At 36.0% G+C, this 17,574-nt stretch overlaps 1 protein-coding gene across 2 annotated transcripts in view; it reads right to left on the bottom strand.

The window, feature by feature from the left end:
• Window positions 1-375: 375 nt before the first annotated feature.
• The window catches only part of SLC39A12 (solute carrier family 39 member 12), a 33,694-nt gene continuing 16,495 nt past the window's right edge, over window positions 376-17,574 (bottom strand). The window contains exons 7-13 of one of the 2 annotated variants that reach the window (XM_031052515.2): window positions 16,590-16,762; window positions 15,168-15,320; window positions 13,850-13,960; window positions 11,463-11,526; window positions 7,646-7,804; window positions 6,058-6,245; window positions 376-954 (exon numbers count right to left, since the gene is read on the bottom strand). In XM_031052515.2, the coding sequence (XP_030908375.2) occupies window positions 826-954; window positions 6,058-6,245; window positions 7,646-7,804; window positions 11,463-11,526; window positions 13,850-13,960; window positions 15,168-15,320; window positions 16,590-16,762 (977 nt within the window). In that variant the 3' untranslated portion in view covers window positions 376-825. The remainder of the gene's footprint in view (window positions 955-6,057; window positions 6,246-7,645; window positions 7,805-11,462; window positions 11,527-13,849; window positions 13,961-15,167; window positions 15,321-16,589; window positions 16,763-17,574) is intronic. The other variant, XM_031052516.2, reaches the window with a different exon arrangement.

A 17,574-nucleotide genomic window follows, 5' to 3' on the forward strand; every position in this document is an offset into this window, starting at 1 on the left:
AAGCAATCCCTTGTTTTGAGAAGCCTGGTAGCAATATCAGGGAGAAACAATTTAAACGTATTTCTTGTTAACATATTTCTTCAGAAGCATTTGCTATGAGCAATCATCAGAGCTGGGATAATGCAGAAGGTGGTTACTCTGATAGTTGCTATAGCCCAATGCTTTACTGTCACAGATTCATCACACATATGAGAAGATATATATGAGTCAAAAAAGGTCATTGTCAGATTTCTAGATCATAAACTTCAATACTTACTCTTGTCACTTTTTACCTGCCACAGTGGACCAGTAATATATGACTACTGAGGATCTTTATGTTGACAAAGTAGATAGAGCAGATGCTGTATGCCATTTAACAATTTAGTTTTGAAATACTTTTTAGTTTTATAGAAACACATTTATTTTTGTACTAAGAGGCAGAAAACATTTCTGCTTCAAATTATTCAGCTATGGTTAGTCCACTTTAATTACTGTATATAAAAACATTTTATTCTTAAATCAGACTGGTAGAGATCACTTAGAGCATTCAACTAGAATAGTCTCAATAAAAACTAATTAAAAGCTCCTGTGAGTTTGAGCATGGTATCTGGTAGACTCAGTAACAAATAAAACGTAATTCTAAACATTCATTTTTACAAAAAAAAAAACAAACCCAAAACCAAAAACCAAAATTTGAACAATAAGTTAATAAAGTGAAATAGTTATCTATTTTCAGATATAAAATCCCAGCAACTCAATTTATATATCACTATAGCAGACATGACACAATTGTGAATAATGCTATCCACTGTCATAAGTGGTACTTCAAGGTTTCCAGCAGAAAACTTATATTTTAATTTTCTGTTCATATAGAGCCAAAAGTAAGAGGCAAAGCCAGCCTAATAGTAATCCAAGGTTCTGTAGGAGAAACATCAACCAGGGTCGCCGTGTTTGAATATGAGTCATTTCAGGAAGCTAAAAAAAGAATAAGAACCAGAATGAGAGCCAGATATATTCATCTCTGGGAAAAAAATTCTTATGGGAAAACAAGACAAACTTCATTAAAAAAACCCTTTCAAAATGCTGTTTCTGAAATACAGTTATTAAGCTGTAGCATTTTCTGTACATTGCAACAACAATGATCTTGACAGTGACATATTTAAATTAAACAAATTCTACCTGCTTTGATTCTTTTATCAGCACCAACAACAATTATAAATGAGATTGCAAAATTTGCTAACTTCTAAATAGCTTTTAAAAATCTTATACAGCTGTCTGTAAGGAAATGCTTACTTAGTAAATTCACTGATTCCCTTTTGAGGGAATAAACTAATTTGAGTTTTTTTGTTTCAGTACTATATATAAGGTCAATCCTACTCTTACTGAAATAATTGGCAACCCTTTTGTTTGCTTGGGCTTTACTAAGGATACAAGTAGGAAACAGGATTTTTAAAATATGCTTGAAAAAAATTATGCTTAATATTTTTTTCTGGGCGTTTTAAATCAATTAAAGGAACAGCAGCTATTCAGAATCACATTAAAAGCTACTTACATTGATCTTCCACTCTACATGGTGTCTTTCATCAAGGTTGTAAGTAAAATATATATCTCAACAGACCCTGTGAAAATGATGCTGCAGGCTCAGACGCTCAGTATTTATGCTCTATGTATTACAGGCATCAGGGGAGGCACTAATGACTGCTGATACTTTCACATCAATTTTTAGAAATAAATGTAGAGCAATGGCCTGGTACTGACCTTTGGGTTTGATTTGGGCTTTTTTGCTTTCTTTCTTTATTTGTTGTGAACTTCAAAGGAAGAGCGAGTGGTCCTGGCACTCTCCCATCCTCCCTTCCTGCTCCACTCCCAGCCTGTGCTTGAATGAAGCTCCTTATTTCCTCCGCTGTTTAGAGCCTTCTCAGAGGAGCTGTATCAGCATCAGCCGCTGGGAGACAGTGCAGCAGTGCTGACCAAGGAAGCTAACAGGGTGTGTTTGCACCTATTTGCTATGCTTGTCCTTCCCTCTGTCAGAGGGGGGTCTCCAGCTCTGCTTCTCCTGCACTCTTCCTTCTCTGGAAGTTGGCGTGGGCCCAGAAGAAAACTGGAGTGAAAAATCTGCCTCTGCTTTAAGGTTTTGCATAAAAATAACAGGCAAACCCAAATGTCCCAGCTCTTCATAACAGCTAGCAGTAGTTTAAATTATGGTACAAATTTACAATTTAAAAACTTACATAGTTATATTTAATTTGTATTTAAGGCTCATCAGAAACTTTCAATCTAAAGTAATGTAAATACCTCAAAGTTCTGATGTAAAGCAAAATCTCAATCTCAACTGACAGCTTGTAAGTGTTTGGAGCATGTGGGTTTTGTTGTGTATATAGTAAAAACTGTTAAGGCCTAGGCCTGAATTCATGGTTTCCAGTGTAGACCTTTGGTATTTCTTATTTATCCTGTTAATTGGTCTATTGTGTCCTCTTTCCCAGCTCCTGAGTGAATAAATTCTCTAAATAGGAAACTTTTCCTCCTCTCACTGCAAAAGCCAGTTATTTTTTTATCCCTGTCAATGCAATTTCTGAGTTACATACATGCACAGAAGGCTCCTAAGAATGTTTTCAAAAAGAAGGCTCAGCAGGTAATGCCCTTCCTATATCCAATGCAGATGTCTGCTCCCTCCACCTAACCTATGTGCATATTATCAAGCACATAGATCATTTCTACAACCTTACGTAGTGTGACATCCCTGCTTATGTCTGAAAGCACGCCACAGTATCAACTATGGTTCCCCAGCTCTCTCTGGACACAAATGTGTGTGCTCCGGCAGAGAAAAGCTTGTTTAGGAAGCATAAGCCTGTTCAACTGGCAGATGCAAACCACTTCACAAATTCAGGGAAGATAGCAGAACATACAAGCTGTTAAATGCCATTGCAGTTGCTAATGCTTAAAGTCTGTTGGAGGCAAAATAGTTACTGTTAATCAAGGGACTACTCTATTAATACTGCAGCTCATTATCATGAGCACACAAAAGATACAAAGAACTAGGAAGCAGCATGCCAAAGGCAGGCTGAGGCAGGCTGTTGAGGGACTCAACCATGTGCTGGCTAAACAGGAGTTCTACCAATCTGGGGTATATATGATATTACTGCTGTGATCTCCAAAATTCAAAGATTCTTAAAGTTAGTCAGAGAAAAAGTCAGTTAAGTTACCTCAAGGAGTGGTTGGCTAGCTTCTATTTCTTAATATCCTTATTTTCTTTCTGGCTGCTATCTCCCTTCCTTCAAATTAGACAGCAAATCTTTCTGGTCAGGAACCATATAAACCCCTATGATCTGTAAAATCACTCAGAAATGACATCCAGTCTTTGGGGTTTAATACAATACATTTGATTTCATAAACATTCATCTGTAATGATTGCTTCATAGAGACACATTTAAGAGGCTGATACAGAATTTTCAGGTTTGTTTCCCAAGAGGAAAAGGGCATATATTTTGTCAAAAAACCCATTTCCTCAGAAGTGACTTGGTCTTCTCCATTCCATATATTAGTGTCTCAAGTTTCAGTTCGGATTAAAAGTATGTTAAAGAAATGGTATGTTATTAATGAAAAGATCTTTGGAAACAGCGCAAAGTTATGATTATACTTATACTTGACATCTAAACAGACACCAAGGGCAAAAAAATCTCACTTTACTGCTCATAAAAAGCTGTTTTTCAGGGAACTTAATTATGGTTAAATGACAACTAAACCCACAAAATTACAGGTGTTTACAAACATGCCTACCTTGAAGCAACAAACAATTTATATTGCAATGTTTCACCTGTGCAAACACATTTGCAAGACAAAATACTCCTCCCTTCCACCTTCCCCAGTTACTGGGAAGATGTAGTTTTGCAGAATTCCTTTGTGGAAAATGGTGAATGTTGTGCATAATTTTATCTTTTGTCCTTTTCCTCAGATTTCTATAATTCTTAGTCTACCCCCACTTGTTAATGGAGCTAGAATGACATTTGTAGAAATGAAAAGCCTTTAATTAACCACAGAAGTAGTTTTGTGCGCCCTTGGCTGCAGCAGCAGTCTCACAGTGCTGTCCTGTCAATGAACCTCCACTCATACTCCTCAACGTTCCTCAGTGCAGAAACCTGTGAGGCTGTTCGGTTTTATTTAACTACTGCTCTGACAAGTACATGAATAACTGAAAGCCCATAAAACAAATACTGAAAATTACAGCTAAGCTTTGTGCACCATGAAGTACACTATTGGCAGTGACACTGATGACTGCTGTTTGCCAATGAGAATGCAGCAGAGAATAAAAATGATTTCTGAACAGAAAGTTGAAAAATACATAAAGAATGGCTAATTTTCTTTTGAGATGTACTATACAAACACACAAAATTTTTCAGACCTATAGATTCCTGCAGTGCCATGGGAACAGTTTTTAAACTAAAATAACCCCAGTGGTATTAACACCTGCACCTCTGACAAGCACAGGTGAGGAACCCAATGGCAATTCTTTTGTCAAAATGCAGAGAAAAGCTGATTGGAACCATATTAATAAAAGTGAGATGAGAGAAATAAGATCCTCTCCCTCCTCCTTTCTCCTCTTTATGTCAAGAAGAAGATTATGTTGACAAGCTGAGAACAAGGGAAAATATGTCCCAGTCTCAGTCTGGAACTGTGTCATCTCTTGGGTTTTACAGCTGTCACATTGCTTTGCAGACTCAGGGGAAAACATGGTGTTCTAGAAGCCTGTGGATCCCTGATGGATGCTGAACCTGCACTGAAGGAAAAACATGCCTAAATCATTCTTAGCCACATTAGTAAACCCGTGCCTATTCAGTAGGTAGGCAGCCTCATTTCTATGTTTCTCTGTGCCAGAACAAGATGCAACTTGGTACACAGTGTTCTTGTCTATTGTTTACCATCTTAGTCAGGACTGTTGACACATCCACAATCCTTAGGCAGTTCCCACACAAGTTCTTAGGACTAGTTTATGTTATTTTACTTTTGTTAAGGTAGGAAAAATAGACTAAAATATACCCAAAGCGAAGGTCAATTATTACAAGTAGATTTTTGAAGCTGGCATGGCACATCATGTTTAAAGTATTATGCTTGAACCTGGTGAATGATTTTGAAGGTATGAAGTGGGAAGTGGTAATGAGCACAACAGACAGTCAGGCTTGGGAAAAATCTAGTAATAATTTAGCAAGAGACAGACCTCTTTTTTACCTCTTGATTAATCATTCTAAGCATTCTATCTTTGTTCAGAAGCATACAAACAACTTTACATAAACACATATTAGTTAAAAAGCCATGTGTCAAAGCTGGCAAGGTAATTAAGTTCTGCACTGTTACAAGTGTAACAGCTAGCAGCCTCTTCAGTAAATGATGTGGCCTGAGGCATGAGTTATGATTCCACCACATTATTCTACAGTCCTTAGACCTTCTTCCTACTATATGTCTTCACACTTTGTTTTTCTATAGTCAGATCACTGCTATTGAACTGGGAGTATGAAAAATGTTGGCCAAATATGGAAAAGTTGAGGCAATCTGATGGATTTGTAACTGCCTAGGAGCTCATCCAAACCTCTCTGAGACAGAAAAGCTGACCAGGAAGAGCATAGGATAAGCATCTTGGATTTTAGCTCAGAAACATCAAATTCATGTTGAAACAATGGATGAAAAATATATAAAGAAAAGGGCAGTGAAGAGAAAAAAAGTAACCAGCTTCAGGAATTAAAAAAAACCCCTGAATGTTCAAATGTTTCTTTATGTTGACTAAGTAACTCTATCAGACCAAAAAACTATACTGTTCACCTTTTCCCCTTTAAAATTCCCTTATGTCTTTCTCATATATTATCCTCCTAATTGCCTTCATCTTTTTATTGCTGTCATGGCAGTGACATGGAACAGAAGCAGACTGTTGTTCTAAGCACTGTACAAACACAAGGCAGGCAACATGCTCTTCCCAAGAAGCCTATGAACATTTTTTCTCTCCAAGTTTATCCACCTGCATTTGTCTGACACTCATCTGTGATATGGCTATGTTAAAAGAAAAATGTAACGATAGACTGAAGTTCTCACCATTTCTGCTAAAGATAAATACAAGAACATTCCGGCTGTAACAGTAAAAATCCAGTTTTGAATGCATGGTTCAGCTGATACAGAAAGGCCAATATAAAGTCCTAAGAATGCTGTTAGTGCACTTATGAAATTCATCATAATTGCAATCTTTGTGGGGATCCCTGTACTTAGCAGCACAGCAAAGTCACCTGCATAGAGAAAAAAAGACAGAAAATTTATTATTTAGGTGATAAATGTATTTGTAAGGCTCTTTGTAATAAAAAATGAAGGAAAATAATTAAGATATGCATGGGGCATGATGGAGGACTGCCCTTAGATTTCTGTAGAATTAATTATAAACTCATCCTGTGTGAAAAACCCCAAACCCCCATATTGACTTGTATTTGTTTAGCTGTTCCTAAAGATAGCAGACAGTATACAGGAGTGGCTTTCTGTTAGCTCTTGATGTTCTGTGACATTTCCAACTTGGATCCATGTAAAAGCGAAGTCACATGCTTTCCCAGTGTTTCTAAATCCTTCTCAACTGGCAACTTGCCGATACAATTCATGTAAGTATATCTGCAGTATGGTCTGTGAGTCTTTTACAGGTGCTGCAAGTTAGAAAAACCTGTGCCAGTATGATTCCTGTTTAATTCCACTGGTTTCAGACCTGTTTAGCTTTGGCAAATCGTACATCAGAATAGATTTTTCTCCTAACATAAACAATCCTGCAACAGGCCCATGGTAAAAGATTTTGCAAGTAAATTCTTCCCTGTGAATGTAGAAATGCCACCTTAACACCAGACCACTATTGTCGCAAGATTAAGGTCTGTCTTTAGAGTTGATTGTTCAGTATTCTGGTAATTTCTTTGATATGCAAATAGGAGTTTCAAGTTTTACAGCAATTGTCCACCCCACATTTTTATTTGGGGTAATTTTCTATGTACACAGGGCATGAAATCTCCATTAATTTAAGAACAGAAATGGGAACCTGCAGTTCTCCCCTCAGATTTGCCAGGTTATATATGTCTATCAATGCAACATCAGAAAAAACTTCAGCCATACTGAAACATTTACCACAAAGAGATGATTGAAGGCAATGTCCAATAGAATGATCTGCTTGTCCTGTCCACTAATAAAATGGCTCATATATCTTCCTTTATTATCTTTTTATACTTAATTAGCAGGAGAAATGAGGGTAGCATGAAGAATGTATTGTTAAATGGCTCTACTGCATATTAACACTCTTAGATAGCCCAGTGTCAGGCATACCTATTATGCATCTATTATGCTCTTGCTCACAGTTTCACTATATTTGAGAAAAACAGGTCACTCTTGATCTGATGGCATTCACATTTGGAGAAGGCAAGATGGGGTGGCATCCAATAATTAGGGCAGAAGCCTCCCTTCTTTTTTATGTAGTAGTTAGTGAACACAGCCTCTATATATCCATCTCACACACTAATCTTAGAGTTCATGAGTTCAGTGAACTGAACACTGAATTCTTAGAGTTCAAGGAGAATTCCCACTAATGTCATACAAGAAAGAATTATTTGGAAAACCTGGAACTATAAAGACAATAATGAGAAATACAAATTATATTTCTTACCCATTTCGTGAGGAATTTCATGGCATAAAATAGCAATTGTTGTTGTCACACCTGCTTCTGTTGAGGATGAGAATGCTGCTCCTATTACCAAGCCATCAGCAAAATTGTGAAGACTATCACCCACCAGAACCATTATTGCTAACAAGCTAATTTTCTTACCTAAGAAAAACAAAAAACAAAAAAGCCCAGCATTTTTAACACAGATACTGTAATTTTTGCTATGTTACAAATTATTTGGGTTTTTGGTCACTTCACATATAACATTATGAAAAGTCATAACAATCAGAGAAAAATAGTTTATCCTGTTTGTTCTTCTTATTGTTTCCCTTGGTATATTTGAAACAAAAAGTAGGTGTAGAATACGTCAGAGGTACAAATACCAAGAAGTAGCTTCCTTGTTTTTACTAGGTAAACTACTAGACAAAAAATAAGAACATGTTTTAAGCCCAGCCTCATTACATATCCTAAGTTTTACTGGTAATCTTTCTTTGGTTGCTGAAATTCATGTTTTCTTATGTTGTTTTTTTTTGTTGTTGTTGTTGTTTTTCTTTGAAAGATGTGAATTTTCCCAATATTGCTTGTAGAAATATATAGCTATACTGAAGACAAATGTTTGGTCTCATGCAGCTGATCATTTTAATACTGTAAAGCATGCTGCTACTGAGTATTATTTTCAGTCCTTTTTTATGAGATTGTATTGCAGTGAAAAATAGATATGAAAGGCAACAAGCCTCAGTGCATCCCTATTACAGCACTAAAGCATTCTCACTTCCAACTTTTGTTACAATCAATTAGTGGCTGTTATGCTTATAGTACTCCTACCTGCAGCGCCATTCATGGATGCAGTGGCTGTTTTTATCCATACTGTTCTGTGACCTTGCTTTAGTTTGGAACAGTACATTTTATGTTCATCATTGGGCATCAGACATGAGTGGACAGGTGCTAGTAGTGATACTGATAACAAGCTAGGGAATTATGGAGCATCTCTCTGTCCACCCTGTAACACAGACAGCTGGGTAAGATGCTGAATGATTCGTGGGGTGGGATTTTATCTCCTCAGGTAGCAAGGAGGCTCCATTTACTGGCTCACTATCTAGGCTTAGCAACATATAGTTGGCTCCACTAGTTTATACATTGTTCCAATCATTTTATTCATAATCTTACATGCAGGAACTCCTAATGTGTCTGAGATAACTCATCCAGCTTCCCTCTGCATAGTATGGACAGAACACTTCGCAAATGATTCCTTTTACACCTGAAAAAACAGGGTCGTGATTTAAATCCTAAACATGTAATTTCTTGACTTTTGATGGTCCCACAGAGACATGACAGTCTAAGGAGCTAATGTGAAGCTGCACAGAACTGTCTGAATATAGTTATTACAAGTTTTCACTTCAGCAATGTTTTTGCAAAGATGACCGGTTTATGGTGATGGGGGAGACTTTTTTCTTACAGAAACTGGCTAGAACTGAAGTCTTCAGACTATTATAAAAAAAACACATAGCACATAAAAGCCTAACAACTGTATTCAGAAAATCCTCCCTAGTTGCCTGGGAGCTCTGCGGGTTCAGAAAAATTGGCAGGCTTGTTAGATTTTCCTGCCAGCTTACAGAGCTGGAAGTGGATGTCCCCAGTTTACACAGTTATTTCTAAACACTACGGGCAGTTTATAATCAATAGTGCAGAGCATGAATTACATAGAAATAATAGATTGCTGCGTTAGATTAAGCTTGTGATTTGTAATAAACACCAGCAAGGACAAAATTGTGGCCTGCCCTAAGATATTATTAGTCTGTTTTATTCAAGTATTTGAATGTTGAAGAAGATATACCATGGTTACTGGAACTCACTCCAGTGTGTTGTTTATAATGTAACATAGGGATCAGGTTAACATTATGGAGCAATTGCGAATGTAAGCTTTGTGAACTTACTTGACTGAAAGTTAAGATGATGCATATATAAACAAAATTGAATGTTTATCTTAATTTAGTTTGAGCCTATTTTAAAGCAACTTTGTTATTAGCAGTTATCACATGGCATTATACTGCTGCAACAGTGACTATTAACTATGAACTTACTACCCTATTTCTACAAAGACGCCTCTTCTTAAACAATTCTGCATTACTTTTTGATCATTTTCTCAAATTGGTGATCAGAACTCATAGCAAATTCTGCTTCATAATTTTCATAAAGCTGATGGGTACAACACCCCCACCATAGATTAAGCCTTTTAAATGTTGAATAAGAGTTTAAAGCAAATATTTATCAATAAATAGGTCCTTTTCTTAATGTTTTCATTCCTTATAGAGCAAAATCAGTTCTAGTTAATGTAAAGGCTCACTGAGTATACCAAGCATATAATGCTAATGTTTGATCTTTTCAGATATTGGTAGAACAAGGAGAAGGCCACTAAGACAACTTTTTCTTGGAGTAGCTTCTTGCTTTCTGAATTACTCACTGGCTATCTAAGGTGACGACTTGTCTTGCAGTTCTACTTGACATGCATTTATTTACAGAGAAGTCTGCACTTTTGGAGATGTCAGGCTCTGTCTTAGAGCTGTAGATTCCATTCCATTTTGGGGAAAAAACCCACCTAAAAGTTTAACTCAGTACCAAAGTAGCTAGACATGTTTATACATTTTGCTATCCATAAGATCTTTAAAAATAAAAACTTTTGAAAACATGTAGTCTCAAAAAATGCTCTTAAAAAAAATGCCTCCTTCCTAATATGCTCCCTCTCACTGATTTCTAATATAGAAGTAAAACTGGGGTATGAGATAAAAATGGAACCAAACAAAGAACATTGTTACTGAGAAACTATCTCAAATTTAGTTTTACAATAAATTTAGTTGTTTGAAACAAATAATGCTGAGAACACCAGAAATTTGTTTGTGCTTAGCAGGTAGTGATGATTGAACAAAAGGAAAACATCTAGAGGTGGACTAGATACACCTGAAACTGGCACTGGACTGTGTACTGCTGGATAGGTGAGACTGAAGCAATGGAAATCCCAATTTCAAAAGCCTCAGAAATGGAAATGGAGTGCACCAGAGCAAAGAATATTAAAAACTTAGAAGATAATGACATTTTCAAATAAATCAAACTGATGACTTGAAATACAAGATCATAAAAAAAGGGGGAGTTGATTATAGCAAAAAAATTTATTTCAATTAAAATGAATAACTACAACTATATGAAATTTACCAAGGTCACACAAGTACAGTCGAAGGCAGAGTTTGTTTTATTCTCTGTTTTCTTGGTTTTTGGAAGAGGCATCCGCAAGACAGAGAAGAACTACTTTGAAGCTCTCTGGAGAAAACAGATTATCCTAAAATTGAGAGCCATCACGAGCCCATACTTCCATACATGTGACAAATAATTATTGGTTTTAAAAGGCTATTGCTTTACCATGTATGAAAAGAAGGAAGCAGAATTGTGTTAGTACAGCAAGCCAACAAACCCATCATTTCACTACTTTCAGAAATAAAAGCCCTAGCAAAGTTTATGATTATAAAAATCTGGTTTGCATTAGATTTTGAATATTTTCCTTAAAGCAAAGGCTGTAGAAAAATAGTTTGCAACAGTGAGTAAACAAACACTAAAGCATGGACATTATAAGATTAATTAAATTCACAACTACAGGGTTGGCAGCTGAAAAGATCTTCAGGCAGAGATTAAATTACGTAGCCAAGCACCATCAGAGGTGGTGATGTAGTGCATAGCAAAGGCAGAGCTAAGCCAGCTTCACACTTTCAATTCCATCTTAGGTCTGAAGATTTTTCCTGTAACTTCTCTAGTCTTTTTTGTTGATACTAACTTTTTTTGCTGATGGCCTTACTCTGTGGAGGATCTTCAGCAGACTCAGAATCTTCTGGGCTTCTCTAGTTAAAAGCAAAGATAATAGATCAGTGTTAAGGGGCTCTTCCAGCTGCTGCTATAAATACACGAAAATATCAAATAAGTTCAAGCTTTTTGAATTAAAGATAGTAGGTGTTATTTGGATAGATATCATTAGAATAATTTATTGAGCACTGGCAGCGTGATTGGTACTTCAGAAACACACAAAAAAGAAATCTTCCTTGCCCAGAGGAGATTACAGTCTAATTCAGGTAGGAAGACAGATATTCATAAGCACTGTTTTAACCCAAGAAAATCATGCTTCTGCTTGCATACACAAAAATCTGAGCCAAACACAGAGCTAAAAAGGACATTATAATTCAAATTGTATCTTTTGATTTTGTTATGACCAGATAATTGTAGTTTCCTGATGGATAGGGTGTCTAAAGGATTTCCAAGGAAAAACGGGTAAACACTGGTGTCTGTTTGGAGTTCACCTACTTCAGAGTTACTCTGTGAAAACACAAGACTAAAAAAGATGATCATAAGTAGGTCTCACACCCTGTTAAAATATAGATTTTTTTTTTTTATTCAGGGTGATAAAGCCTCCAGTGCCTTGCCTTGTGGCCTTTAGTTAGGGCTTTGTCTTGGTTAGCATCAGGCATCACTGGTTGGGTATAGAAGCCCATAAGTACACTCCCCTGCAGTGGGTGAGTGAAGAGAGAGAAAGTATCTTTGCCCTAATCCTAGAGAGTTAATTTGATGCATCAGCCCTAGTATTTACTTAGCAGAAACTGCTGCTGTGGGGAGAGAAGAGAGAACATGAGGAACCTCTCTCCCCATACCTCCTGGGGCTTTTCCTTTTGGTGAGACAAATTATCAGAAATTTGTACAAGGGTGAGATAAACCAGAAAACCTTATTTGCCAGAAATCAGAAAGAAAATGAACTTATAATCACTATCTTTTCTTTTATTGGCCAAAAAAGCATATTAAAACTGTTATGATAGCCAGCGAAGAGTCAACATCAGCCTGAAAGAGTGCTTTGTCAGGGACTGCAGCCACCACTCCACAAACTGTAGCAGAGCTGTGTACTGGTGGCAAAACAGAATACGTTTCTCTGCTTGTATTAGCTTGGTTGTGATGTGGGGTATGTGCTGTAGCAGCATAAGGAGGGAAGAGAAAGGATTTGGCTTTTAAAGTCTACATTTTAAAGGAAAAATTAAAGTCTTTCATTCCCATGACTGCAGCCAGTCATATGAATTCCAGTAATTGTTTCATTCCTCTTATAATATTTATTCACATGCCACTTCTTTGAACTCTGAGTCCAAACTGCAAGACTAATCACTGACCTGAAGGATTTATAAGCTTTTCTTAGTCAGCCAGTGTTTGTCTTACTATTACTCACATGATTCTGAAAAATTGGCCACTCTTGTACAAACTAGCTAGGCAAGGCTAGTTCATGTGATCTGCACAGAATATTACGGCGATCTTGCAGCTGAGAGGAATGACAAGGTTGTTCTTTATCGTAAGCAGGAAACTATGATGTGGTTCACAAATTAGTAAACATCCTTCAATGGTCTGCTGCACTGCATTTAATTGAGGGTTCCCCAACTGTATTTGAAAAATTAGCAGTGCCTCATGAGGTTCTTGTCCATCACAACTGTGTTAAGTAAAATGGAGGTCACATTATAGTAGATCTCTGGCAATCCTGATTTAAATAACCAGGAACGTACGTATCTAGATTCTACACATAAAATGAAGAGATTTGTTGAGAGAAAAAAACAAAACAAAAGCCAAACCCAGGTTAAAAGGTATGAGGCAATTTAGTTTGCAAAGATATATCTGGCTGGATACTCTCCACCAATAGAAAATTATGTAATTTCTTATAGGTAAACACTACTCCCACATTTGCAGCTTGTTTTTGTTACTCTTCAAAACTGTGGAAATTGCCCAAAAAATTCCAGGATAATCTGCTCACTAACTGTGCATTTACTTCTTACTAAAGAAAATCCTGAAGTTTTTCCCATGAGAGAATCTGCCCTTACATGTGATAATTTTTTTTAAAAGAAAGAAGAAAAATTTTCCAAAATTTAATCAGCAAGTGGTAGAACAGAAAGTGTATTATTACAACAATACGATACACACTTAAGAAAAGTTATTGTAAGAATTCACTTTTAAAAATCACTGTAAAAGCTCATTATAAACTTCAAAACCTAGAGGTTCCTGACAATCACATCATGTAATAAAGGAAAAATTAATAAAGACTGAAAAATAATACTGATTTATGACATTAACTTGGTTCATTTTTTTGAGGAACAGAAAAAGAAGGATATAAAATCAGGGAAATATGTCATATTTGCAACCTACCAACTGTATGGTTGAAGTAGATTTGCCTCTGCCTGTATGTTCATTTAATTCAGATTCCACTGGAAGATCATGGGAATGTCCCCAGTGCCCATTAACTAAAGAAAAGCCCTGCTGAATGAAGATGCTTTGCAATTAGTTCTGAAACCCAATGAACAGAGGTATAGTCTTTTTCAGGCTTTTGTGAAACCTTACAATTATAAGAATTAGTTATAACAAAACAAACCCTATAGAAAAAGAAAGATTGTTGTCTGGCATCAACATTTCCTAATGCTTTTTTTGGTTAAAAAAAAAAGCCTGAAAAGGGAATCAGATAAATCAGTGACATTTGTAATAGTCTGATAAAACTTATTTTGTATTAAAATTGAAGATTAACATTTGAGCCTGAGAAGGATATAAAAATTAATTTTGAGAATTCATATAGCTCTCAGTAGAACAAGTTTAAAAATTTGTGGAATGATTATAAAGCCCTTCTTTCCAAATAAGTAGCAAAAAGGACTATTTTTTACCAAACAAGCAAAATATCACCATCATCAAAATATTCTCATTCTATTAATCTCATGTGATATTCTTATAGCTGACTCAAAGATAGTGAAGGGACTCATTGCTACGTATCTAAATCAGGCCAGTCATTAGACAGTCTTGGTAATACAGAGGAAGCAAAGGTTTAGCCTTTTTTTTTAGCCTCCCATGCTGATAAACTTAATGAGCCATCACACTTTGTGTTATATTATATCCTTGTGTGTAATCGTATTTTCAGGCACCAGCCACACTGAAATACAGTAATAGAATTACCATAAACGAGGCAATGAGCAAGGAGATATTATCTTAATGTAAGATTAGGTTCCACTGACAGCAACATACATAGTGGATTTTCAGGTAAATTAGGATAGGGGTCAAAAACACTTCGGAAATTTTACGACATCATTCTTGAAATTATTTTGTGCTTATTTCTATGTTTTCCTCCTCTTCGAACAAAGCCTAGGGTAAACAACTGTCATTGCTATTTCATATAGATACATACTCTTCACCTGCTCCAGTGCTAGTCATGAAAGCATTCTTAAGGAACACGCACAAATAACTGTTCCCTTCTTGAGTCAAAGACATACAGAACACATTAATGTTGGATACAAAATCCATAGAGCTAAGCAAAAAAAGAAATCAAATGTCAAGCTGGTAGGAAGACTTTGGAAAGCAGTTTTTAGAACTTCACTTAACTCACACAAATTATAATTATTTTCTCCAATCATTTTTACATTGTTTGCACTATAAAATCTCAAAATAAAAGAGATTTTTAATGGATGAACTGTAAAAGCTTTACCTGGTCATGGGGTGTTACCAGAAGAAAGAAACTCTTTTCTATCAGAAAAAATCCATGAATTCCTCCAATCATTCCCAAAAGTTTCCAAATATATTCTTTCCCCTCATAGAAATGTTCTACCTCTTGTGCTTCATGTTTATGTAAACCAAGAGTCTAAAGAAAAAGGGATAAAGTAAAAAAAATTAAAATGACAATCCTTTAATTTTTGATAATCCATAGTGTCTTAATTCAATTTACTATCAACATTTTCTTCTGCCTTCTCTTTCAAATTTAGATTTTGTTTTGAGTTAATCAGCTGAACAGTAGATGGATGAAATGAATTATTACGAGCCTCTGCTAAATTGCTAAATCTTACAGTGATGAAAGTGATTTTAGAGACAATTTAACGAAATTGCCCTTTACATACATATAGATATATATTTAGTAAATTTTGTTTAGAGTGCATTGATCCTTTAAGTCTAAAAAGTTACTTTCATCATCTTCAGATGTAAAACTCATATTGAAAAGAATCCAGAAAGCTTTCTGCTGGTGGGTGTGCTTCCATTTTTACTCCAGGGGCACAGGATGGTGGCCCTTCTTTTGCTCTGTATGTGGGCCTTTTAAAGGCTACTGACTTCGTCACTTAAAACTGATGAAGGAGAATACTTTCACACTCAAAATGTGTTCTAAATGACAGTCTTTTCTCTGATATTTACTGAGAATTGCCTTTCTTAAAACACTCTCCCAGTTCTGTTTCCAGAGATGGTGTATTGAGTACAAAGAACATTTTGACCAGAATCTCAAGTGAAGGTGTGAAGGTCTCTCAACAACCACTTGAAGCTTACTCATAACAGTTGCATTTTATCAGATGAGACTCAGTCCAAGATAAATGAATATACCATGGAAAATTTGGGTTCTGTTTTACACATTGTTTTATTCTTAACATTTATTTAATTAATTTAGGAAAATATCATAGAACTCATTTTATTACAGTTCTAGGCAGCAAGATTAATTAGGTTAATAGCCCTGGTTCTCTGGAACAATATGTAGAGGGGACTGTGGATGCCTCATACAATCTTTGAGCAATTTCTCCTAAGATGCATTGCAGAATCTGCCTCATAAGAGTTTAATATATCTTGAAACATAACTTGCACAGGACTTGTGGGGTTTCTGGATTTTTTTTTGTGAAAATAGGAACTTGGTTTTCCCTGAATTCATTACTCATTGGTTTCTGCTTCTTGCTACTGCGAATCTGTCTCTGAACTACAAAGTGCAAATGTATTTGAAATGCTGGATAGCTGGTACACAGATTTCATGGAAAGCTTTATTTTTAAACAGATGAATATTAGCCAGCTTTAAACTAAACTTTTCTCTGAGTATGTGTTGTGTGTGTGCATGTATATGTCATGTATATTTAAAAGCACAGAAGTGTGTGTTACCTACCTGAGGAATAAGGTGTAGCAATGCATCTCCAGAAAGAGTCCCAACAGCCAAACCGACAAACAGCTGTAAAATGAGTGTATAGATTTCTTGGCAGGAGTTAAATAAAATGAGGGTTGTACCAAACATAGATCCAATAGTAATAAGTAAAACAGCAAGAGTGCTGTAACCATATTCTGTAGGAAAAAACAAATGAAACAAAACAAGGGCACCTTTTAATCGTTCAGTATTTCTATTTGTGTCTGAGTATTTGGTTTTGTATTTGTTTTTGAGGCTGTGTTTTGTTACCTTTGTGTACAAGCACACAGATTTATCTAGTCGTTTGTTATAGAGATTACAGGATTGGAAGCTTACAAAACACTCATTTTTTTCATGCTTTACAGGAAATACAGTCTAATGTTTCCAAATTTTAGACCTCAAAGAGCTAAATAGACTGTGCAGATTACAGACACTCAGAGCAGCACAGTGAATGCTGGCCTGCATTTGTTTCCTCTCTTAACAGACTTATTGCTTGTTATTCCATGTCCTCATATGCCACACCTGTGTATCTTTACTGTCAACACCTCTTACCCAAATCATGTTCAGTAAGCAAACCGGGGCCTAAAACCTCAGAGGAATGCAGGCATCTAATTTAGGTTCTAAGCATAAACATTTTTGTCAAAATTATGTTTACATATTTGTTGTGGACATGCACTCCTTTATTTACTACATCAGGACCTATTTTTCCCACATTACTGGGACTTTTGGTAGTTATAATTCTTCAGAGTTGCACACTGCTCTCATTACCAACCTTTTGCATGACATGAATCCTGTTTAATAAGTATGGAAGTCTTATGATGGAGGTAAGACACCGATGAGAAACAGACATAAAGAAACTAATGCCAAAATATTAAAAAGCGTCCCTTAATGTTTCACACTTCAGTAGTACTGAAAGTGCTCAACACCTCATAAAATCAGACCATAAATTTCACAGACTGCACATCCAAAT

This window comes from Melopsittacus undulatus, chromosome 1 (assembly GCF_012275295.1).
Source record: "Melopsittacus undulatus isolate bMelUnd1 chromosome 1, bMelUnd1.mat.Z, whole genome shotgun sequence".
Classification (NCBI taxonomy): Eukaryota; Metazoa; Chordata; class Aves; order Psittaciformes; family Psittaculidae; genus Melopsittacus; species Melopsittacus undulatus.